Consider the following 24,652-nt stretch of genomic DNA (forward strand, 5'->3'; position numbering starts at 1 on the left):
ACATGAGACGATAAGATCGATGCCGGGATACAGAAAAAACGGTGCCATGTCCTGAATGGGGTCACGGCTTCCCCCACTATGAAACGACCACGTTTCTTGAAGCCACAAAGGCAAGGCGCACGTTGCGTTTCGCGGGGGACCGAACGTGGCCTTGGCTGGATGCGGCAGTTGGGCAATAGATTAAGGGACGAAATAAGGGGTGGCGGGGCTGCACCTTGGGCGGCGCATGGGGGGTTCCAGGCGCCTTGCAACATAGTTACGTGTATCCCTACTGGACCTGGATCTAGCAAACCGCACTCATGCATTTGATCTGATGTCACGCACGTGCATGCATGCATGCAGCATGCTAAGCTAGTACCTTGCCTCGAAGGCTGCTTGCGCATGTTACAACGTTACGAGACTGGACGCCGACGCCTCTGCGCGCGCCTGCTTGGCCGCATACCGGATAACTAGGCGGCCATCCCATCGCAGCTGACCATGGCTGGATGGCAACGAACCGCAGGTGACCGCAAGGAACGCGTCGGCATGTGACCACTAACCACCCACAGCAGCTCGTCGGGGTAGCATTGACGACCCTGCTCCTTCATCAGCACCTCCAGACTACGTGACACATTGCGTTCAACTCTGGGCCGCTCCTTCAGACGACATAGACAAGGGCGCTCGACACTGGGGCAGGTCTGATCCTCACTAGCAGCCGCGTGCATCCACGGCCTGGGCATAGTGCAAAGTATATAGCGGCATTGGGTGTATCGGTCTGCGTCGTCCGGTGCTGCCCCGTCGACTGGAGACACGATGCGATGCAACGCGACGCAGCCGCGGCGGGACACAGGGTTCCAGGAATCACCCGAGGTCGGTGGATTGAGGCCAGTATTGCATTGATACCGACGTCTCCACGCGCTCAACTCGCAACAGGCATCCGGCCGGGCTCTGCTACTGACACAGACCTCTGCAGCCATGGATGTTGGCGACGTAGTCGACTTTAAGCCATCCTGGCTTCTTAGGTCCATCTTCCGTTGAAGAAACACGCCCACACTGAACGCAGCCTTCCTTAACGAGCACGTGCATCAGATGCTTCACCTCGGTGCCGTTCATCGTCTCCTTGTTCAACCCCTCTGGGAAGACACAGTACCCAGTAGGCCCGAGCGAGATCCGCACGCAATGAATATGATCTCCGTTCTTGAATGTTCGTTTGTTGCTCAACTTTGCCTTCAACTCTCTGTAGGTTTCCGGGAGGTGGCGTCCGTTGAAAAAGACGCTACAGAGCCCGTCTGTCGTACATTCGGCTTTTTGCTCCGCTGAGACCGCCATAGGAGTCAGAAGCGCGGCGATAGAAAGAGCGAATTGAGGACGCATCTGAGGGAGGTAAGTAAGTAAGTAACGTTAGGCTATCACAGGATTGTAGCTTTCAACTTATCGCGTCATACTTCGGTCGCTTTTCTTCTTCTTCTTCCTCTTCTTCTTCTTTTTCTTCTTCTTCTTCTTCTTTTACTTCTTTTTCTTCTTCTTCTTTTTCTTCTTTTTCTTCTTCTTCTTCTTCTTCTTCTTCTTCTTCTTCTTCTTCTTCTTCTTTTTCTTATTGGGATTGTGTTTCAAGTTCTAGCGAAATCGGATGCTGGCGTATGGGATGTTGAGTACAACATTTAACGATTAGCGTAAAGAAGCGCAGCTGTAGATTTCGTCTCGGCCCCGTCCCCCTTTTTATACGTCATGTCTGGTAAAAGTAACTTGAGCGAGCACACAGACGCCGCAGGCGAGTCTTAATATTTCCCGTAGAAACGCGGCTTACGAAGTCCGCTTGCACGTGCCTTGGCCTACTAGTGTATACGTGGAGCTCGCGCACGGCGTACGTTCTGCCCACGACACCGCCCCGGGTGAAACGTGGGACGCATGTTTCTCACGAGAAATCAGGAGTTCGTGGCTGGTGGAGCCGCTTCAGTCTGGCGGCGGCGCTCCAGTCCCATACGGCATGCGCTTTGCTCTGCCCATGACATCTGCCCCTACATGTAACACAACGTGGGCTGTCACATGCTGAGGAGCCGTTCGCAGCTGACATGGAGTCTACAGCACTGGCCTCAACATGAGCTCGCAGGACCCCGTTCCAGCTTGCAGAGTTCACATGCATGTGAGCTGTATCCGAGTCTCCTCTCTTGGCTGCCTCCACCTGACTTCTATGCTGTCTTTAAAGCCCAACCGATTCCTGGTTATGTATTAAAGTGACCTCCGGAATGATGTAGTACGAGAGAGAGGATGGGACCTCGGCACCCGTAGCCAGGTCACGGGCGCGGAGCCGTGCCCATGTTGCCACGTGCTCAAGGTGTGAGAAGGAAATGTACATGGAGGCAGTTTGTGTGTGGCAATGAATGTATATAGCTATTTCGCATCGAACGATGATCGCTGGCAAAACCGTGCATGCTGGGGACTAGCCGCCATGACCCTAATTCATGTCACTGATCGTGCGTGGGGGACGTCGCGGCTTCGTCGCCAACCCCCTGTTTCACTTCTTGTCACCACTGTGAGCGATATCATTGAACTCCACCCTACATACCAGACTGCAGGCCCATCCGCGACAGCCTATCACAAGCCCCATTCACAGAACCCTGGCTACGATTTCTTGCGAAACCCCCGGTAGCCACGAGTGTCTGCCACATATAGTCGACTTTGAGGTGCGCTGGGCTAGGACTATTGTCCTTGAAATCGATGACGTGTACACTGTCAGCAGTCTTCGCAGAGTCTTCTCGTTAGTTTCTTGACCTCCTCGCCAGGGATCCTGGGCCTCTTCTTCAGCTTCTCGGCGAAGGCACAGAACCCAGGAACAGGACCCGACACCGTTCTGTAGGGCAACTGATATGCTCCACGTTGACGAACGTCTGACTGGCTTGTCCGCTAACCACTTGCTCACTACATCAGCTATAGGTCCGAGACACGCGGATGTGAGAATGTATTCACACAGCCCGCTATTATGACATTCGGGAATCCCTTTGGTGAGCGCAGCGGGTTGGAGTGCAGAAGACCGGCATTACCGCGGTGCGGGCGCATTATAGGGAATAATACCTCTACGCTATCAATATATATGACGACTGGCAATCTATCGCAATATACCTCAAGTAGTTCCCTATCCCAGGGCCCAAGAGAGAGTAACGTGGCCTTTTAGGGCACTAATAAAACGAACGCAGTGACTAGAGTATAAGATGTCGAGACTAAGGCTAGCGTGGAGCAATACATGTACTCACTGGACGGCTTCTGAGTCGCAACCGGCCCTTTGTTCCTGAGAACTGCGTGTCTAAAACGGGTTGCGTCAGCCTGGCATCGTCGAATACATTGCAGCGCAACAGGTACTTCAACCAGTGGAGTAAAACAACTTCAATACAAACCATTGGTATGCAGTACGACGGGGTACATGAAGGAGGTCCGCGTGAGCCTGTTTGTCGTTGGAAACACGGAGTGCATAACAGAACGGGGCCGCCTGCATGTGAAGTGGTGCTCGCGCGCGGACCTCAGTGCTGCCCGGAGTGCCATGGTTACGCGGGGTGGGCTACCCCGGGTATCGGCATGTCATACTTCCAAGGTGCACTACGTGGACCTCTCGTCGCCGCAAAGTGGCTCCACATGGAGGAGAGCTCGGCCCGTGCCTGCTGCTGCTACGCATCGGAACGCCCACAAGCACAGGTAAATTATATAGAGGCATGCTATTCGTGTAGACTGTAGAATAATAGGCCCTGCTCTTCATGCTTGCGATCTTTCGGGAAAACAGGGCACCAGCGTATATAGCTACCTCTCTATTTAGCAAAATTCGTCATCGGTACTCAGCAGCTTGCCACCTCTCTCCAGCCCAGCTTGATCAGTGACGTTAGTTCCGCCCCGGAGGCCCCGAGCACTTCTTGTTAATGCCTTCGAAAAAGTTGAACGTGAGGCCGCCCCCATTCGGCCCATCGGCCTTTGACCATGCAGTTCCACACCCGGCGCAGTCCCATCCCAAACGATACGCGAGCTTTTTAACCTCCACGCCAGGTATCTCCTTCTTCTTGAACTTTTGTAGGTACGCACAATACCCGGTACATCGCATACCTGCCATGAGCCTGCAGCCTAAAACGTCTCCGTTCTTAAAGGTCGCGTTGGCATTCGTTTTCTCGGCGATTTCGTCCATCAGGTCCCTATAATCCACCATCCAGCGGCGACCACAGAACCCTTCCTCACCCTCTCGACAGTCGATTTTTCTTATACTCTCTCGTGACCCTTCAATTGGTGGCTTTCGGCATGAGGCCATAGGGATGATAAGGGCGGCTAGAGTAAGTTGCGGGCGCATCTAAGGAAGACATATTAGCGACTCTATGTAAAGAGAGCGGGATCGAGTGCTATACCTTTGCAGTTCTAGCACAAAGAAAAGTAATACTAGCTCAATGTGTTTGGTTATGGATAAAAGGAGTACCCCTATGTGCCTAGACACGGCATCTCTTGGGCTTTTATAATGTTCGCCCGCGTAGAATCTACATGTACGGATGGCGTTAAGGGGCAGTCTGTGTCTCGTTGGAAACACGAAGTGCGTCTTTGCTCCAGTCGGGCGAGGATGAGAAAGGCGCTGCAATGTATTCTGGTACGGAGCTTATATTGCAAAACGTCCGTGCTGGCGAGTTCAACTTGCCTAGCTGCATATAGGACATGATTGTCCAAGCGCCGGATGTGAGGCGTGTATGTGCGCCCCCCGCCAGTCTCGTAGCTCCCCGGTTCTTATAGCACGAAGCGCTACGAAGCGCTCTATAGAGATCATAACTATAGGTGGCGTAAGCAGCAGCCGAAGAAGGAGCACGGCACAGCGCCTGCCGTGTCGTACGTTTTGGATCGACCTAGCCCCATAATTATGCAAGGCGCTTAGCCATTTTTATGCTACATCTACGTCGGAGTCTTAAAATACGTGTCAACTTTGTGCGTGAAACGAGCACCATGAAACGATAGTCGTTGGCCTCGACACCGGCATAACGTTGTGTTGATGTGTTGAAAACCCCCTTTCTTGAACAGAAAGAGGAAGAAGGAAGGGTATAGAGGCCGTCGACGAGTCGGAACCCGCTCAGACAGATGCACTAGGTTGCCAGCTAGAAGGAGCCGAAGAGTAGTGCTTGGGGCGAGGCTCGTCATGTCCAAGGCGGGGTGGCCTGGTCTCAATATTCGCGAGTCTTGGCCCACGCCTACCGACCTTTACTTACCTACGGCGGCCACATGCAATTGGGTGCTTTCCATCTCCCCTCTGTCCGCAACGGCCAACCATGAAACCCGCCTCCTCACGTACTACAAGTCGCGAGAGGAGCTTCGAGGCCCCTCAATTGCCAAGGCCCCTTCCAGAGTCCAGATGCAGACAACACGCAACCATCCCAGCGCATGGAGGGAGCATAGCAATGCGGACTGGGACAAACATGCTTAGTATCAAAGCTCCACATCCGCAATCAGCTATGAAAAGTGACAGTATATAGACGGCTCGTCGCTGTAACGTGGACTTGCATAGATACGAGTTTGGCGTGACGGGATGCGCCTCAGGACCGTTCGCAATCAAAGGGAGCGTGTAATAGGAGGAATGCACCCAATCTTTTCACACGTGCGAATTCCCCGACCAGCGGGGGAGCACGACTAAAGCACGCCAAGGTCCGGTGCAGCCCACGCGCATAGAGTCATTCCTAGGTACTCCGTCATTTGCCATTTGATCACATTGACACGTCTTGCATATGTACAGTTATCCAGCCCATCCTTGGTTTCACCAAAGCTCTCCGTCGGCACCCTGCCGCGTCTCCGTAGCCCGCCCTTAATGCCGACAAAGCCCCGAGCACCCTTTGACGTCTTTCACGTAGTCGAGTGCGAGGCCTCCCCCGTCTACGCCATCGTGCTTTGACCATGCAATACCACACCCAGAAACTCCAGCGCTGGCGGCAACTGCAAGTTCCCAAACCTCCTTGCCGGAAATTTCCTTCTTCTTGTACTCCTTCAGGAACATGCAAAGTCCAGCAGGCTCCTTCCCTTGTATTGGACGGCAGCTTATAAGCTGTCCATTTACGAAGGTCCTGTGTTTGTCTACCTTTTGGCTGGTTTCCTTAGCCAAACCGTTTTCTTTGTCGCACCCTTTCTCCGGTTCGCTCTCGAAGCCTTTCGCATACGCTCTCATTTTTTCCATCTTCCAAATCGCTTCGGGGTTCCCGGCGGCATCCACAGAGGCGAAAAGAGCGGCAGCAGTGAGCGCAAGTTGGAAACGCATCTAATGGAGACATTTTAGCCACTCAAGTTTATATCAAGGTGGCGAGACCCTCTAGTGTGATACCTCTGCGGTCGGTTCTAGCGTTTGGGGGAAAGTGTCCAGGGTAGGCTGCGCTGCGTCGTTCATGGATGAAGAAAGGACGATGTCTCTGCAAATTGTACGGGATCTCTTGGGTTTATTTTATACTGTGTGCTACATATATACAATGAGTCCACGGATCGCCTGACGGGGCAGTCTACGTCTCGTTGAAAACACTGAGCGCGCAATTCCCTGGTGGCGCTGGGGGCAGGGACGAAACGACGCAACACGTATTCATGTTCCTTCTGGTATGACGGCCCACGCGGGGGCGAGGCGTCCTTGCTGGGGATTCGTCTATCTTGACAAGCCTGTTTCGGTCTATCGTCTGAGACAGTCATGTGCCCTATTTTGAAGCTTCGCAGGTGTTGTCGCATGTAAAGCTATATATAAAGAGAGATCATAAATCAGTCGGAGAAGAGACAGCTTCGTGAGCTGGAGAGTGTCGTACCCCACAAACCACATGTATACGAAAGGGAAAATGACCTTGTTAATTGTATGACTCATCGAAATCGAAGTCCCGAAATGAGTGTCAAGCATTGATGTCATGCGTGAAGCTGGCAACATGAACCACGGCCGTTGACCTCGACACTGCACGTGGCAGAACACGGTTTGCCCTGAACGGCTTGCATGTGGTCACGCTATCTACGGTAACATCAGATTGGGCTGAAGTCAAGTCTCCTTTAGAACTCTCTGAGCAGGACAGCCGTCCTTTACTCGTGCTGTATCTCCTCCTACCTCCCTCTGCTCACAGTCTCTCGCAGAGGCCCTGGGCTCCCTCGGGCTGCCCAGTTTCGCCTCGGCGCCACGCACTTCCGCAGGGTACGGTGAGAGGAGCTCCCTGCTCGCCAATTTTAGACAGGACGACTTGTGCTTACTCCATCCCGCGCGGCAAGTTTGGTCAGTGATTCAGCTCTGCTGAAAGCAGTGGTTTGCTACGGCACGCGTGGGCAATAAAAATCCGCAGTCGTGGTCGAAAGTGTAGGCACGTGTCCAGGGTTGGCCCTGTGCCAAACAAAAGCGCACGACAGAAGGCGCCGTGCGACACAGCCACGCGACGTGTGGTTCAGAGCTCAATGCCGCATCGCAGCGTACCTTGACCAATGAACGCAGCAGGCGCTGAACGCTCGGTCCAGTTCCACCATGTTTGCCCGGGCTAGGATTTCGCTGTCCTGAGCACTGCATATTCCTTCGGGCGGAGCCAATCCGTTTCAAACAAGGGGGAAGCTTTTATGACCGGCCTCGCCGTGGCTGCCTTCATGTTCCGGGCGAGGTCTCTGACGCATCTTTGCCCCTGTCCAGCTCGCCGTCCATGAGCAAGAGCAGGCCGCAGAGCAAACTGCGGCTTGGTCTGGTCATTCTCGTGCTTTGCCCTTTCCCCGGCCCCCCATCTCAGGCAACATGAATGAACTGATGCAACCCAGGTGTCAAAAATGTCAAGTGCCGGTGCGTTTTGTCTTACGCTGTCATGAAGGTCTCAATCCGCCATGCAGGCCACATCAAATGCACGCGACCTCATGACGGGCCCATCGCCTCTTGCTGCGATTGCCATGCTCCGGTACATCGTTTTTGATGCAATGCATCTTCAGATCTCTAGACGACGAATCGAATTTTCAGATTGAGGCCATCGTTGAAGTGCCTCACGAATTTCTCTCGTTCATTCCCGGCCTTGGGGCTGGAAGCCAGGGACCGGTTGTCCCTCGGTGGCGGCGGGGACGATCAGCGGCGGGCCAGTCATGGCAACTTTGTGTCCCTCATGTGCAGCGTCAGGTTCAAAACCAGTACATGTATTTGGACGCCAACGGTGAGCAGCAGCATGCCGCATAGACAGCCTCTCACACCGGCTGTCAAAGCCCCGCTCAGCCGTAGAAGTCGTGCTTTCCATGTTGGCTCTGGAGAATCTCGTGTTGAACGTGGAGCCTGCCTCTTGGACTCAACTGCTCGCGGGCCGTTCTTCAGACCAGTGTGACATTCGTACTTTGGCGGAGAAACTCCCGGCAGCCATCAATTGAAGCGGCGATCAAGTACACGACAATGCATTCAAAGCCCCAGGTCTTCTGTGTCCATGTACTGCGAACTAAACCTCCAGCGCTGTCGACATCAAGACGCCAGAACGTCGCTATGGCCTTGACCTCACATTTCTTTCCAAACAACAATTCGACTCGTGCCTGCATGTACAATATTACTACGAAATTGAACTCTGCAGGGATTGATCCTGGCTGAAGAGGGCAACACGTCAAATCCGTCCCGAAGGCTGGATCTGATGGAGTGCGCCCTGGATCTGCGGACGAAGACGGCTGCGAGCATTCGAACTTCAGACCCATGCAGGCCTCAATCCGACGGAAGCAAACAGACAAGCATTCGCGTCCTCGGCTCCCAGTGCAGCCCTTTCTTCACGCCCCAAGTCATGAACTTGGGTACGGGAACGAGCTGCACGAGTATTTAGAGGTCGACCTTCCGGTGCTGCTGCTGGCAAATGCTCGACCATGCGTTGTCCTGGACGCCAGCCTCCGACACAAGACAGCACAGATACAAGACTCACGCGGACCGCCGTCCAAATCAAACTCGCGGCTCACCCGAGCCGTGCAGCACTCGTCAATGGCACTCACCGTGGGCCATGCCTCCGTCAATGCTTCGTTTGGGGCCTCGGCCTCTGCCTCATTCAGTTCAACAGTCACCGCCTCGGCCAGTCCCTCGTGCACTACCTCGTCAAATACCCCGCGGGATGGGGACATCGTGAGTCTGCCTCTCGATTTGCGTTGCTTTTACATTGCGCCGCAAAGCTATGCCCTCTCTTTCCTTGTGGAGGCCGTGACGTACTACCCAGATATGCATCAAGTGCTGACCTGAGGCAAGGCGGGATTAGGGGTATGCCGACGTCCTTGTCCATATGCAAGCTGACGCTTGGAAAGAACGCGCGTTGACGACCCTTCTCAACAGATGCTCATCTCTTCCTTCATCTACGCGGGTACCACGATTCTTCTCGCATGTTGTTGCTACCTCTTTGTCTCGGACGTCGCTACCACGACGCATCACACGCTGGTGGACCGCCTTATTTGGCAGCACGCACGCCACCTGCGCAACTCGATCCGCAACGTGGCTTTCCTACCACTGGTCCAGCTCATGTTGCCCCTTTCGATTCGCAGAAGCCTTGTCAAGTTGTACGAGCGCCGCATCGTGCATCTCTCAGGGGCCGCGCTGCAAAACATATGCCTGGTGTTAGCCGACACCCAGCTCATCACTGGGGCTTCCTTGCTCATAGTACTACGCCTAAAGACAAATTCGGTCTCAAGGTTTGACTACTGTACTGTCACCAGTCTCGCATCCATGGCCTTGGTGTCATATCAGGCCATCTTCGTCATTGTGGCGGACAAGGCGAAGGACACGCCACTCTACATGCGTCTTTGGCGATCATTGTGGCTTCTGGTCCTCTTTGTGGGAGTGGGTTTCACTAACACCAGCATCTATAGTAAAGTCTTTTCGGAAGAGACGCACGAGAAGGCCTGGTGTAAGCCCATGGCTACAGTCTCTCTGAAGGACATTACAGACTTCGCGTTGTCCAGGACGATAACCGCTAACCTGATTGTTGAGAATGGGGCACTGCTTTGGGGCTTGTGCTCCATTCTTTCTATACTCTTTCCCGGGCTAACAAACCGTCGAGCCGCACAAGCAGCTATAGCATGGGCGCATTTTCTCTTGTGGTGGCCTGCGCGCCGGAAGCTTCAGCGTCGACTACCTACTGGGTTTCTCCGCGACGCATCAAACTTTTGCTGGCTTGCCCTCGCCACTGTCGCCCTCTCGATTAGAGAAGTACTGTTCTCGCACGCCTTGACGCTGCTGAGGGTCATCTACATGTTCGCCTCTGGGCTACAAGATATCCTGGGTCTGCGAAGTTATTCAATATCATGGTGCCACGGCTTCGAAGGCAATTGGGGATTTGGCCAAGTCCTGTCTCTCCTACTCCTGGCTTTGCCTGTGTCATCATTTCTCGACGAGCTATGGAGTATGTCTCCCCTTTGCAATGGCTTCATCTGTCGCACAACGTGAACTAACATGATTCAGAGACAAACTCGCATGATGCCACGCAAAACGAAGGTGATGAGATGGAGTCGCAAGCTTCAGACCAAATTCCACTCCGCCTTTATCGGTCTCAACAAGGTACCTGTGGCCCCGAGGCGACTCCACAGGTGCCACCGACGGCACTGTCCGGCACGCAGGCCTTCCTTCAGGACGACGGCCCGAACAATAGGATCAGCACTATTGTGAGACCTACCTTGGAGTCCATGGCCTGGTTCAAGACCCAGCAGGATGCCAATCCTGCCTCCAATATCGAGAACATAACGAAGCTAGAAACCCAGCTCTTTGGCAGCCGTTGGTTTCAATGGTGGGTCATGTTTCTCATGGGTCTCTGCCTCGGTCTTGTCATCTTTTGTAGCCTCACGCTCGGAATATCTGGACTTCTTGAACTCATCAGCAAAACGTAGTCCCCAGCGAGGCTGGGCTGCTGTGTCGGCGGCCATGCCGTCGGACGATGTGAAGGATCGCTTGGCCCAGATAGGTGGATGCGGCCTACATTGGCCGGTGCTGGGACGCGACTGGAATTGACATGGAGACGGGCCAAGCGGATCATCTGCCGAACGGCTTTGAACAGGTTCTTGCGCCAAAGCTAGGCAATGCAAAGCACGTAAACATTGCCATGCAGGCTACGACCGATTGCAAACAGCGCGTTTTGCTGTGTGTATGTGTGAATTTGATGACAACTAACCCGCCTCACTCCATGTCTGGATAGGCTTTTCCCGTTACGTCAAGCCCACGTCACACACGACTTTCAGGACAGACGGCGCAGCGCACGACACGGGATCCATTTGCAGAACGGTAGCAGTCGACATTCAGGTATTCATTCAGGGCACTGCACTGGACCGCTACGCCGTAGCAGCAGCCGCAGCAAAAATTAACAGCCATTGACTCTCCTCTCGCATGGTCGGCCCAGCCATCGACGCATGATGCTGCTCTCCGAAGCCGTCAAGGATGACCATGACATGGTGGTGGAAATCTACCATCGTGTCGTGGCTGCGACCGAGGATGCCGACGGGCCGGCTGCCCGGGAAACGTTCATGACGCGCGTCGGTCAATGCGTCGTCAAGGAGAAGCTCGTGCTTCTCCCCTTCATCCGCCAGGTGCTGCCGGATGACGGCGAGCGGCTGGAGCGATACCGACTGGATCACATCAGCGTACGTGCAAGGCCCGCTCAACCAGCTCCATGTCGCGCAGTGTAGTACAACGTCTTTTTGCCAGACTCTCTGTCTGACCTTGGCCATGGCCAGATCAAAGAGAAGCTCCATCGGCTGCACGAGATCCCCATGGGGGACGTGAGCTTCGTGCCCGAGCTGACGTCCCTCTGGATCGATCTGTCGGGCCACATCGCGGACCTGGACGACCGCGACCTGCCCGCTCTGGAGGACGCGACGAGCGCCGACGAGTCCGAGGCGGCGGCGGTCCAGTATTGCGAGGCAGGGGCGTACGAGCCGGAGATGGCCCATCCGCCCTCACTCGTGGCCGAGTCGACGAAGCTGGTTGACGACTTCTTGGGCAGGAGTCAGGGGCATGCGGTCTGAGAAAAGGGGCGAGGGGAGGGCCGCGCAGAAGCACACAAAGTAATCTTGGTATGATGCAAAACGGGTTGGTCATGCAGGTACATGTATTGATGGGTTTTGCAACGTCAATGCAAAGCACAGTTGCCTACACGGGGTGCTGCCGCCAGTCCACGCCGCACCGCACTCATGCTTGCTTCCTACCCGTCCAGCGCCGCTTCAACCTGGCCCAGGGCTCCCTCGGGATGCCTCGAGACCCCCCTCGTGCCCGACACGCGCTCCCGCTTCACCCAGCCGAGCGCCTCCTTCCAAAACAGCTCGTGCTCGACCGCGAGCCAGTCGTCCCTGTCGAGGACGTGCGCGTCCACCGTCCCCAGCAGCACGTCGACGACGTCGTCCCACCCGTGCGGCGGCCGGAACCACGTCGCGCCCAGCCACTCGGCCTTGGGCCGGTAGTGGAAGGCCACGGGCCCGCCGCAGCGCACGCAGAAGCTCCGCGACGCCACCTCGCCGTCGCACATGTACGCGTGAAAGAAGCGCAGCGTCGTGCCGTGAGACCGCGGCGCGCCCGGCCGGAGCACGTCGACGGCCGGCACGTACGCGGGCCGCGACGGCGACGCGTCCGCCGCCGCGACCTCGCCCTCGCTCGTCGGCTTGTCGACCACGCGGCCCGTGATCGCCTGGGCGGCGGCGTCCTCGGCGGAGAGGCTCAGCGCCGACACGGTGACCATGTGCGCCGCCGCCACGATGGCCGCCATGCTGGGCTGGCCCGACGCGGCGCGGCAGTCCGAGCAGTGGCAGCTGACGACGTGAGGGACGCGCGGCGCGCCGGGGCGGTCGGTGTCGGCCCCAAGAGTAAACGCCGGGGGCCGGTCTGCGAGCGACGGGACGGCGATGCGATATCTGCGTCGTCGTTGTGTATCTTGTTAGTGACCTGCGGCCCAACTGCCTACAACATCTGCGCCGTTGGCCAGGCGCCGCAATGCATGTGCCATACCGGACGCTCCCGCAGTTGCAGCCCCCCGTAATGGTGAATGCCTGATCCGGCAGCGGCATGCTGATTGTTCTCGCGGCCGTGCCGTAGACGTCTAGGGTTGCTGGAATCTGGATATTCTCCGCGAGGTGCCTTCGAAGCTGCAGCAGCGAGTGAAGCCACGCCGATCCGGTCGGCGGAGGAGCGGCGGCACGGGGTCTTTAATAACAAATCACTCTGCTCTTTGGCAACCACGTTGACCTCTTTGGTAGCAATCTTTGTTCCTCCGTCTGACCTGGGGACACCTTGGCGCCAAGGTCCAGCTGAAGCCGCGTCTCTCCGCCAGCAGCGAGCGCCGCGTGAGCGAGACTCCGTTCACACCTCTCCACGTACACATGCTGTCTCATCCGTGAATCCAATCTTATGTTTGCGTTAGCTAGGAAAAGTATGTGCGCCGCCCAGCAGCGATTGCCACGCTGCAGTCGCCGAGTGCAGCTCTCATCATCTCATGACCCCTACCATCAACATGGAAGAAACCCCAGCGATGCAATTGCCAGCCAAGATGCCGCGTCGAGAAAATCCCCCTTCCCAAGTTCCGGCCCAAAGAACGCCCTTCCTGCACCTTGGAACACACACGCGCACAGACAACACCCAGGGGAACCTGGTACTGCTCAGCGCAACCCTCATCGCCGCGGGCCGGCAGCCCCGACGCTGGGGGCGGCCGCCCGCATGCCTCGCCACGCGTCGCCCACGCCCGTCCCGAAGCCGCCGAGCCCGGAGCCGAGCCCGTCCCGCCCCGGGATGGCGTCCTGGAACAGGTACGCCGCCGAGAGCACCATGGCGGCCACGAGCGTGAGCGCGCTGAGCCTCGCGCCGCTCGGCGAGGCGCCGCTGCCGGGCTGCAGGCCGAAGAGGAAGGCGAACACCTCCATGACGGTGGCGTAGCACCACACGGCGAAGCTCATGGGTCCAAAGACGGCCAGCGGCAGCATGTTGACGACGATGTGGCCTGTGAGTCGCCATTACGCGTCAGCACGGCAGAAAAAAAGGGGGGACATGTCGTGGAAAGGGGGCCAGTCCCATGTTCAATGTTGGAAAGGGGTCCGTCACTCACCGAAAAAGTACGGCCGTCGGGTAATCGTCTCCCAAAACTCCTTGCTCGCCATCATGTCCTTTGCGCCGTCCCAGGCCCACGGGCCCTGCAGGCGGAACTTGGTGACAAAGTTGGCTCCCAGGGCCCAGACGATGGGCATGCGGAACCAGGTCCGGCCGCAGGCCAGCGTGCCGCCGCCGCCGTAGACGGTCGTGCCCAGCAGGATGCGCGGCAGGTCGGTGACGCCGGGTGCGGAGCCCATGTCCATGGCCAGCTGGTAGACGTAGCTCTCGTGGTCGACGCCGTAGTGGATGCGCGCGTTGTTGAGCGGCTGCAGCCGGTAGTGCGGCTCGTCCTCGGGGCGCAGCTTGGCCGAGAGGGGATCCCCGGCCAGGAGGTTGTACACCCACAGCTGGGCCTGCATCTCGGCGAGCGGCGGGATGGCGCCCAGGCCCGGGCGCAGGAACCCGATGAAGCCGACGTCGGGCTCGTCGCGCTTCCAGATGTTGCGCACGTCGGCCTCGTTGGGCACGGGGTACTCGATCTTGTTGTCCTTGCCCTTGGCCTTGAAGAAGGGGAAGCTCTGCGAGTAGCCCGTCGCGAAGACCATGATGTCGGGCTTGATGACGTCGTCCTTGAGCCGCTCGTACTCGGGCCGCCCGTTGTTGGTGATGGTCATGGTGCCGTCCTCGTTGATGGCCTTGGGCCACGGCGCGAGGTCAATCACCCGGCCGTTGCCCTCGGGGATGGGCGTCTGCATCAGCGCCTTGCGGATGCGGTACAGCCAGCTCTTCTGATACTTGGCCTTGTAGGGCCCGCTGATGTACGGGCAAATCTTCATGGCCGTCTTGTTGAAGAAGACTGTGCGTGCCGCTGTCAGCGTTTTTTCCCCGTCTCCACGTCGTCCATTCCAAGGGGAAGCAGGCGCGGGGGGGGGGGGGGGGGGGGGGGGGGGGGGGGGTTCCATTCAACTCACTCCTAGCTGGGTGGTGTCGCTCAGGGGGCATCTCTCCCACCCACTGGTCCATGCCCCAGTTCGACCCGGCCGAGACCCAGAGCAGCGACGAGACGTACCAGTGGTAGTACTCCCACAGCACGAAGCTGTTGCGCAGGATCGGGTGCACGTAGGTCGTGTCGAAGAGGTTCGTCCTGCTGACGTCGATGGGAATGCCCGGCTCGTTGGGGTTCAGCTTCCTCCCCAGGCACGGCAGCAGAACGGGGCCGGGATTCCTCTGTTCCGCGGTCAGTCAGCCAACTCTCCTTTCCATTCTTTCGCCTCCTCACGCCTCGACTCCGACTGTGCCAGACACATCGTGCAAAGGAGGGCGGGGGCGGTCAAACTTGCCTTGGGCGCAATGTGGAATCCTTCGCGATGGCACAGGACGACCCTCTTGGTCGGCGACGTGATGGCCAGGTGCGCGACGTCGGCGCCCGTCTCCCCCGTGCCGACCACGACGACGGTCTTGTCCTTTCCAAACTGCGAGCGCGCCTTGAACTGCGACGAGTGAAGCACCTCGGGGACGCGCTCCAGCCCGGGAATCTTGGGCATGTTGGGCAGCACGTGCAGGCCGGAGCAGACGGCCACGGCGTCGCAGTCCCACTCCTGCACGTCGCCGTCGGTGTCCCTCTCGAAGCCGCTGTGCCGCTGGTCCTTGACGCGCTGGTACAAGATGGTGTGGCCGCCCTCGGGCCGCTTGCGCACCTCGACCACGCGCGTCAGGAGGTTGATGTGCGGCCACAGCTTGAAGTGCGTGACGTAGTCCTCGAGGTACTGCGCATACTGGACCGCCTTGAGGAAGTCGCCCGTCTCCTTGGCTCGAAAGTCGGAGAAGGTCGTGAGCTGCTTTGAAGAGACCAACTAGAACACTGTCAGCCACTAGCGCGTCCCAATCGATGTCAAGAACCGTGCTTGTCCGTCTGTCTGACGCGAAGGTCTCTGAGGGAAAAGGGGGGGGGGGCCGCCATCATCATCATCATCATCACCATGCCAAGCTCCCCTATCCCACGGTGCAAGAGGAACGACAGGAGAAGAGCCCGTACCTCTGCGTCCTCGTATCTCCGCGTGAGGAATGTCCCTCCGATATTGTGCATGTACTCGTACAGGCGAACCTCGACCTCCTCTGCGCCAAAGCTCCGCTGCGCCTCAAGGAGATACTTGAGCGTCACGATGCCTGCGGGCCCGCCGCCGATGACCGCAACTCGCTTCATGATGGCCTGCAGGTCTCCTTCTATCTACCGATCTCTAGAAGGGGGGGGGTGTTTATGGCAAAGTGGTCAAGGCGGGCTGATCAGCAAGCAGATATGATCGACCTTTTTGTCTGAGGCGGAGTGAGCGAGCGCTGTCTTAGTCGGAGTCGTCGCCGCCGCCGTCGTCGTCGTCGTTGTTGTTGTTGTCCTATGCTCGTCGTTCCTGTCGATACATCTCAGACAAGATCGCGGCACGAGGCAAGCCACCCGCTATTTAACGGCAACGTTGCCCATCGCCATCTCCGCCGCGAGACAACCCGGCCAAGTCTGTGAATGGCAGAGTCCTCCTCCAGCGCCGTGCCCACCCCGGGCTATTCAGACCACGGGCACGCAGGTGAACCAATTGTCCCGGCGTCGGTGGACGATGAACTGGCGCCATGCCGATTGTGCCGGGCACGACAATAGCTTTTTGTCAGAGCACACCCCCCGAGTCCGTGAGTACGAGCCGAGAGGGCGTCGTCCAGTCCGCGGGTCCCACAGGACCAGATGTGGCCCGGCGTTCCTACTAGCAGTCAACGCCATGCGCCCATCGGTGCGTATGTGCACTGTACAATATACAATACTAGCATGCACGCACTCGGGCACGGCGCCTGGCCCCCTCCCCTGGGGGGGGGGTTGAGGGCACGCTGGACACCGACACCCTTCCCACGGCGACGGTCTCTTCACGCGTGACGAGACAGCAACGGCCGTATTGGTGGGGGACTCGTGTGTCTCAACCTCCCGACTTTCCGTGTAACCTGCCTATGAAGACAGTCTTTGCATACCCAGGAACCGGGTTTGAGCTGAGACCCTCGCAGCTGCCAGCTACCACCATTCGCCCGTGGGTGCGTGATTCTGCAAAAGAGAGACAACCCCAAACCGAACACCATGCTGAATGTTGCCCAACGCCAATTTCCGTTTTCGGGGGCGACGCGCTGGTATTGCTTCATACTGTACGCACTCGGCCAGGACAGTGCAACCAACAAGGGCCTTTGTGAATGGGTGCGTTGTCGACGACATACAAGGTAGTTACCGTACAGTCCCCTTACTGTATGTGTGTTGGTGGCTAAGTTAATAAGGTGTGTCTATCTCCCCCTCCCCCCTCCCCCACCCCTTTCTTCCCATCAATGATCAATGGTGTGGCGTGGGAGCCAACAGCCTCGATCAGCGCGAGCGAGGTACCAGCCAACCAACCAGCCAGTCAGCCAGCCAGCCAGCCATCGCGGATTCCCCATTGTGGGCGACGGTCCCGTTCCCTGACCAATGCGCGCTTCTCCTTCCCAGATCTCCATTTGATCCCCCGTCGTCCGTGTCCGTAGCCGAGAAGGAGTACCGCAAACGTGTGTTGCTTAGTACTGTACTACGTACATACTATACTTTTTTCCATCATTCATGCCCCCTGGATGAGGCTCTCTCCCTGCATACGGCACAGTGACAAACGCATCAATGCCCTTGCGCGGCGCGTGGGGGTGCCACAACAATCGCCGGTGGTGCCTCCATGTCACTTGGGCAGTGTTCATCCGCCGGGCCGGGCCTTTTGGGTGGGTGTGCCCTCCCCGCAGGTGTCGGTCAGATCATTTCTCTGCAAGTGCGGGACTTGAAGCGCCTCACAATGAACCGGTGAATGGGGTGATGTGCCGCTCCAGTCAGCGAGCGGCCCGGTGGCCCAACCCGAGCTGCAGAGTCGTCGTGACACGAACGTCGAGCTAGACGTTTCAATGGGTGAGTAAGCCGGGGAGAATGCGAAAGAAAAGGAAAAGACAAAGGTCGTGCGTCAACGATCACGTCTTGGGCGGATCAATGAATGCCACCAACTCGTGCGGGTACTGCAGTGTCGTGTACGGTACCGTATGTCGGCACGTAATGTGTGAACAGGTCTTTCGGAGGCTCTGCGTACTGTACTGTACTGTACTGTCACGACAGTACTGTACATTGCTGTACTATTGGACATATAGTAGTGTACAGTGCTCAACTCTCTCTGTATGGTATGGTACTGACCGTCAGGGGCCAAGTTGCGTCAAGCGGCCAAAACTCCATATCAAATCACACACCAGAGCGCCATGACCCCCCGCCACCAGGAAACGCCTCGTTCTCAACTCGCAAGCATCGTCGTTCGGTCTGACCCGAGACATGCGCGTCCCCCGAACCCCATCTGCTACTCCGTCACATTGATCTCGTACCCAATCAGCACCTCGGTGCTCGTCCCCTCCCAGCCGCGCGTCCCCGCGGCGCTCAGCATGAACCGGCTCGTCGGGTCCACGTACAGCCCGGAGATGACGCCTGCGCGCGGCGGTCCGGGGATGATGAGGAAGGGCACCGTCGAGTGCTTGGCCGTCCGCGTCTCCCGAAGGTCGTACAGTCGGAGAATGTCATGAGACGCGCTGCCACACCCAAGTCAGCGCCAGATTCATCACACGCAATCACCGCCATCCTGCTGACCACGCCAAGGATGGCGGCGGCGCATGGATGGAGGCTGAAGAGTCGGGAACAGGGAACAGGGAACACCCAGAAAGAAGACTCACCACACCAGATGCCGCCCGTTCACCATGGGCTTGACCGCGCTGACCGCGCCGCTGCCCGCGGGGAACTTGAGCACCCTCTCGGGCTCCCACCCCCGCCGCGCCTTGCGCACGTCAAACTCTTCGACGGTGCCGTTGCGCCGCCCCGCGTATATCATGTTGCCGTCCGGGCTCCAGCACGCGCTCATGCACCACGGCGGGACCCCCACACGGTTGCCGATGCGCGCCACGGGGTTCGGTGCCCGTCGGTCCCAGATCCGGATCGTCCCGTCGATCGCCGACGACAGGAAGGTCGTCGCCGACGTCTGCGACAGGTCGTGCTGCTGCTGCGTCTGTGACGGTTGGCCCGTGGCGAAGACGGCGGCCGAGGGGGACTGAGACCTCTTGAGGAGCGCCTTGTCCTCCGAGAGTCGCCGTGGCGTGTGCTGCGACTGGGCCTGATCGTCCTGCTCCGCCGCCGCCGTCGCCGGCTGAGGGGAAGCCCCTGCGTCTGCCTGCTTCTCGCCGGCAGTCGCACCGGCAGACCCTGGGCCGCCACTGGCCTCCATCTCATTCGTCCCGTCCACCTCCATCGCATCCTGTGTGGGCTGCGTCTCCGTCTCCGTCTGTGTCTGTGTCTGTGTCTGTGTCTGCATCTGCGACTGCGCCTGGCCCGGCGGTTGCTCGCCGTCGGCGGCCTTTCCCGCCTCCATGCCCGCCATGGCCATGTCAGCCGAGTAGTCCATGCCCCCTTCGTGGCCGCCGCCCATCATCTCCATCCCGGCGCCGTAGCCGTCGTCGTCGTGGCCAAAGGGTTGCTCCCCGGCCGTCTCCCCGAACAGGCTGCCGGCGTCGCTGCCCCCGAAGAGGCTCTCGTGGGCGGGGGACGCCTGTCCATCCTGGGGGTCCCCTGCGTCCCCGCCCCCGAGCCCCGCCGCATCGCCGCCGCCGTCGGCGTGGTCGTGGAAGACGCCGTTGGTCAGCGGCGCGTCGTTGTTGGTGGCCATGGTGCCCGAGAGGACGGGCTCGTCGGCCTCGGCTGAGATGGGGTCCCCGCTGGCCGGGCGGAGCTCTATCGACGAGATCTGGCCGCCGCTGCCGTCGAAGCTCCGCTTGGTCTGGCCCGTGTTGAGGTCCCAGTCGAAGACGTTCTTGTCCCAGCCGCCGCTGAGGACGCTCTTCTCGTCGGGGGCGAGCGTCAGCACGCTGACGGCGTTGGTGTGCTGCTGCAGGCAGGCAATCTTCTTGCCCTCGTCGTGTCGCACGCTCTGCAGGTTGATGCCGCCCGACTCGAGGCCCGAGAGCAGCCACAGGGCGTGGGAGTGGACGGCGAGGGAGTAGACGGGCGAGAGGACGTGGTCCTGGTCGCCGCGGCCGGGGGGCGCGGGCTCCTCGTTCTCCCAGTACGACATGAGGATGCCGGCCTTGGTGACGCTGTCGACAAAGGGGTGCTTCTGGGCGACGGTGAGGGCCAGCTTGCCGTTGATGGTGCCGGGCCCGTCGTACTTGCGGATGTAGCCGTCGGAGCCGCCGGTGATCCAGTAGCGCAGGTCCGGGGTGATGGCCATGGCGTTGACGCTCGTCGACTGGGGCGCGGCCATGGTCGGGACGATGTCGTAGAGCTTGGCCGTCAGCGCCTCGGGGCGGACGGTCGGGCGCCAGGGCATGGCCGAGGGCGAAGGGGTGGCCGACTTGCTCGACTTGGGGCGCGGCGGCTCGTGAGGGCCATTGTCGTTTTGCGCATCGTCGGCCGGGGCGTTGGCGTTGGCGGCGACGGCGGCGGCGTCGTCGTCGGCCTCGTTATCGCCCTCGTCATCGTCGTCGTCGGCGTCTGCATCGTCGTTGTTGTCCTCCTCGGGGTCGGCGTCGGCGTCGTTGTTGTTGGCCTCGTCGGCGTCCTGCATGGGCTCGTCGGGCTCGTCGCCGCGCTCCGACTCGGCCGAGCTGGCGGAGAAGCGATCCTCTTCATCCATGGCGTCGTCGTCGCCGCCGCCGCTCGACTCCTCCGCGGCCTCGGGACGGTTGCGCCGGGCGCGGTAGCGCGGAGCAGCTACGTGCGGTCAGTCGGGGGGGATCGGGCGAGTTTCTCGCGGCGTCTGGATGGGCGTGATGCGATGGCCCTTGGTCGGGACGGCAGGGTCGCGCGCGCGCGTGTGTTGGTCTCGGTAGGCGGGTGCGGTTCGCCGTGAGCAGCCTGCTGGCTCCCTGTCGTGAGGTGCGCCTCAATTGGCCGAGCAGGCGCGCGCGCGTGTGGGTGGACGGTACGAAGTATCGCAGGTTGGGGTTGCCGCTTGGAGTGCTCAAGCAGGGTTGGAGTCGCGATCGCAGCTCCACGTCGCGCCGCAGTCGTCGGGTGGAGCTCCGCTAGGTTGGAGCCGCAACAGGCACCTCATCAGTGAAGGGACGGTGCTGCGCCCGCCTGGGGCCGGCTACCTACCCTTGGGGCTGCAGCTGGCTGTGGCGCCGACATTAGGCGCTGCAAACATCCATGGATGTCGGGCAAGGCCCAGTGGGGCCTGGACCATCTGGGCAGGGCTCCTCAGCGACAAGGTACCTTCAGGCTCCCAGTACCAGCCCCTACCAAGCTGCCCGTACGCTGACGACAAACTTGGAAGTACCTACCTACCAGCCCAGGGGCGTCCATTTTTTGACAGCGGGCAGGTTCCCGTTTCTGGCGCCGATAGGTAAGGGTCTTCTGAGGCCGCGACCGTGAGCATTTTATTGCTATCGCTAATAACATTCTAGGCAAGACGAGTGCATTGCCGTGAGTCTCTTTTTGCTGCGAGTGAGTTGTTTCTGCCGCACTTGGGTCCTTTTTTGCTGCTATGGGTCTCTTTTGCCGCCGTGAGTCTCTTACCGCCGCGAGTCTCTTACCGCCGCGAGTCTCTTACCGCCGCGAGTCTCTTACCGCCGCAACTCTCATTTTGTATTCTACGTTTTATTACACCAAGCGCCGAAACCGTCTTGGGTGCTACGATAATCACCAAGCCGCTCTCAAGAACTAAGCCCCTCAACGCGCGCGATAGGGGTAAGTATTCCCTTCCTCATTCTTGCAGCACCAGGCAACCATGAGGCAGACGGGCAATCATCAGCTACGAAGCGAGGCAGAACCTGTAGCCATTTGCGACCGCCTGCCTGCCTGTCCGCACGCCGTGGCGGACCAACCTCGTCGTCTGCCATTCAACAACACGTTGCCGCGAGGCGCACCTGGGACAGATGCCACGTTTCCCACGCCCTGTCTAGGAGCGGCGCCCTTCTTACCGTGGCCGGGCAGGCACGAGTTGACATAGTTGACATGGAGGATTGAGTTTGTAAATGCGTCCTTGGAGAATCAGTAGGGTTGTAAACTTGTAACTTGTCGCGATACTTCGCAGCGTTGTGAGACTCTTGCTAGTTGCGGCAAACGCCAGCCCGCTACAGCGTTCGCGGCTGTTGCACAAACCCCCCCTGTCGTTGCATAGGTACCTCGACCCAATGCCCAAGGGCCCCAAAGATGGCCTTGCCAAACACCTCGATGCTGGCCAGTGAATCCATCGACTCCATCCCGTGCGCCTCCAGTCGGGCGCCTGTTGACCGTCTGGTCTCGCCTCTTCGTATTACGCCGTATAAGCAGGCGAGCCGGCCTCCGCCCAAAGCCTCCCATCCCTCAGCCCCGTCAGTGAGTCAAGTCTACCCCCCCCCCCCCCGGGGGGCGGCCAGCAGCCATGCAGACGGGACCCCGTAGGGCCTGCTCCAGGCCATGATGAGTCGAAATGATTCCCCGGCGAAGCGGCCTCATCACCGCGGCGGCCACCCACGCGTTCCTTGCAGGCATGACGCAACGCGGCTCAATTGGCGAAATGGTCCCTGCTGGAGGGGCGTGTCTCCTTGGGGGGAGACGAGCCGCAGCGCGAGCTTGCAAGTTAAAAGCTGCGCACCTGCGCGCGACGACCCCTCAACACCAAAAGCCGGCATCACCACTTTTCACGCACACCTCAACACCCACTTTCCGCCTATAGCTCCCACGGTCACCTCACCCGCTCGCCCCGCTCGCCCCGCCCGCCATGGACGACGATAACGGCAACGGCGGCTGGAGCGACTCCGTCGACTACCAGGCCTACCTCTCCGGCCTCTACCCGGGCACCACCTGGTCCCTCGCCCGCCTCGCCGGCGGCCTCGTCAACCGCACCCTCCGCGCGACGCTCGTCTCCGGCGCCGCCCCGCACCGCAGCCTCATCGTCAAGCACGCCCGGCCCTACGTCGAGACGGCCGGGCCCGCGTGGGCCTTTTCCACCGACCGCCAGGTTCGTGCCTCTGCCCCGTAGACGCTCGTCCCATCTCTCCTAGTACGTTGTTCGTCATGCAAAGGCCTCTGTGCTTACCAGTGGGCGCCCACGCACGCCCTTCGCGCTCCGCAGGCCGTAGAAGCAGCCGTCCTCGCCCTGTGGCACCACCCCGAGGGCGCCCTCGCCCCCTTCCGTGCGCTGCGCCGCGACGACGCCGACTACGACGACGATGACGATGACTTCAGCAACAGCAACGACATCCCCGCGTGGCACATCCCGGAGCTCATCCGCCACGACCGCGGGCCCGAGTCCGCCCTGCGCCTGACCCCGTCCGCGCGGGAATCCTCCGTGCTCCTCCTCGGCGACCTCGGCCCGCTGGTCAACATCGTCGAGTTCCTCCTCCGCGCCGGGTCCTCTTCCCGCGACGGCGCCGACGCCGAACAGATCGACGCCATCGCCACGACTGTCGGGCGCGCCTTCGCCGTCCTCCACTCCCCCCAGCTCGCGGCCCGCATCGCCTCGCGGCCCGACGCCGCCGCGGCGCGCCTGACGCACCACCTCGGCAGGGACGTTGTTCGCCGCGCCTGCATCGAGCCGCTCCTCGCGCGGCTGTCGGCGCCCTCGCGCGTCGGCGGCGGCGGAGGCGGAGGCAATGACGACGGGGCGCGCCGGCTGTACGACCGTGTCGTCGCCGACTTTGAGGGCCCGGAGAGCTACTCGTACCGCGAGTGCTTCACGCTCGGCGACTTTACGCCCGGCAGCATCCTCCTCAGGGATGATGCTCTTGCGCCCGACGGCACGCAGTGTGACCGCACGCCCATCATCGTCGACTGGGAGTTTGCCCAGCTCAACGGCCGGGGCGTCAACGGAGACATGGCCCAGTTCCTCGCCAGCATGCACTGCGAGATACTCGCCGCCTCCGCCTCCGCCTCCTCCAACAACAACAACCACATCGACGGCAACAACAACGGGCCAGCCGCGCACGCCAGGCTAGTACGCTTCGTGCGCGCCTTTTGCGGCGCCTACCGTTCCTCGGCCGGGCTACGCTGCCGCCGCGACGCCACGGACCCCGACGCGCGGCTCCTCCGCTCCGCGCTCATCATGCACGGCCGCGAGGTCGTCAACCAGGCACACGACGTGCACGCCGCGAGCCCGCGCTTCGCCGCCATGGTCAGCCGCGGCGCCGCGTGCATCGAGCTCGCGGGGGACGACATGGCGGCGTTTGTCGACGCGGCCAACTGGGCGAGGCTCATCAGGAGCGAGGCTGGCGACCTCGTCGTCTCCTTGTTTGACGTGGAGAGCTAGACAGGAATGCGAGGCATAGAGTGCAAAGTTCAGGGTACACGGCGTGGCGTCAAGTGCTTTATAACTGTTTGTGTGGTCATACAGAAATACTGCCACTGTGTGCGCTCAGGGGCCGAAACTAAATTTCACGACGAGGATGATGGACACTTCACGGTCAACCGGGGTGTCAAATGGACGCCCACCATTCCCTCGAACTGCCATCGTAACAGAGCCAAAAAAGCTGGCCACAGGCCTGAGAACAAATGAAGCGTAATGAGCCACTCAGAGAGGCAAAAAATGAAACTCTGCGTGATCTGGGAATCGAACCCAGGGCTCCCCGACGTTGCTCGGATGGCAACGGAGAATTTTACCACTAAACCAATCACGCTTCGTTGAAGAGTCGCTTGTAATT

The 24,652-nt window shown here is 59.6% G+C and overlaps 5 protein-coding genes and 1 non-coding gene across 6 annotated transcripts; 2 read left to right on the forward strand and 4 right to left on the reverse strand.

Moving 5' to 3' along the window:
- Positions 1-11,313: 11,313 nt before the first annotated feature.
- On the forward strand, positions 11,314-11,925 carry PLICBS_006420 (uncharacterized protein; the record flags this gene model as incomplete). The annotated part of the gene is made up of 2 exons (XM_065600938.1): positions 11,314-11,541; positions 11,635-11,925. 2 exons carry the CDS (start codon positions 11,314-11,316, stop codon positions 11,923-11,925), a joined length of 519 nt encoding a protein of 172 aa, XP_065457010.1.
- Positions 11,926-12,101: 176 nt separating this feature from the next.
- Positions 12,102-12,957, reverse strand: PLICBS_006421 (uncharacterized protein; the record flags this gene model as incomplete). The annotated part of the gene is made up of 2 exons (XM_065600939.1): positions 12,102-12,804; positions 12,899-12,957. 2 exons carry the CDS (start codon positions 12,955-12,957, stop codon positions 12,102-12,104), a joined length of 762 nt encoding a protein of 253 aa, XP_065457011.1.
- A 600-nt stretch (positions 12,958-13,557) lies between these two features.
- On the reverse strand, positions 13,558-16,175 carry PLICBS_006422 (uncharacterized protein; the record flags this gene model as incomplete). The annotated part of the gene is made up of 5 exons (XM_065600940.1): positions 13,558-13,883; positions 13,989-14,828; positions 14,944-15,197; positions 15,260-15,825; positions 16,008-16,175. 5 exons carry the CDS (start codon positions 16,173-16,175, stop codon positions 13,558-13,560), a joined length of 2,154 nt encoding a protein of 717 aa, XP_065457012.1.
- A 2,173-nt stretch (positions 16,176-18,348) lies between these two features.
- Positions 18,349-20,664, reverse strand: PLICBS_006423 (transcription factor spt8; the record flags this gene model as incomplete). Its single annotated transcript, XM_065600941.1, has 2 exons — positions 18,349-18,574; positions 18,716-20,664. 2 exons carry the CDS (start codon positions 20,662-20,664, stop codon positions 18,349-18,351), a joined length of 2,175 nt encoding a protein of 724 aa, XP_065457013.1.
- Positions 20,665-22,734: 2,070 nt separating this feature from the next.
- PLICBS_006424 (uncharacterized protein) lies at positions 22,735-24,261 on the forward strand (the record flags this gene model as incomplete). Its single annotated transcript, XM_065600942.1, has 2 exons — positions 22,735-22,974; positions 23,056-24,261. 2 exons carry the CDS (start codon positions 22,735-22,737, stop codon positions 24,259-24,261), a joined length of 1,446 nt encoding a protein of 481 aa, XP_065457014.1.
- A 285-nt stretch (positions 24,262-24,546) lies between these two features.
- PLICBS_006425 lies at positions 24,547-24,628 on the reverse strand. Its single transcript has one exon. It is a non-coding gene; the product is annotated as a tRNA-Gly (tRNA).
- Positions 24,629-24,652: the final 24 nt, after the last annotated feature.

The sequence above is a fragment of the Purpureocillium lilacinum genome (genome assembly GCF_023168085.1).
Source record: "Purpureocillium lilacinum CBS 284.36 DNA, scaffold_4, whole genome shotgun sequence".
Lineage (NCBI taxonomy): Eukaryota > Fungi > Ascomycota > Sordariomycetes > Hypocreales > Ophiocordycipitaceae > Purpureocillium > Purpureocillium lilacinum.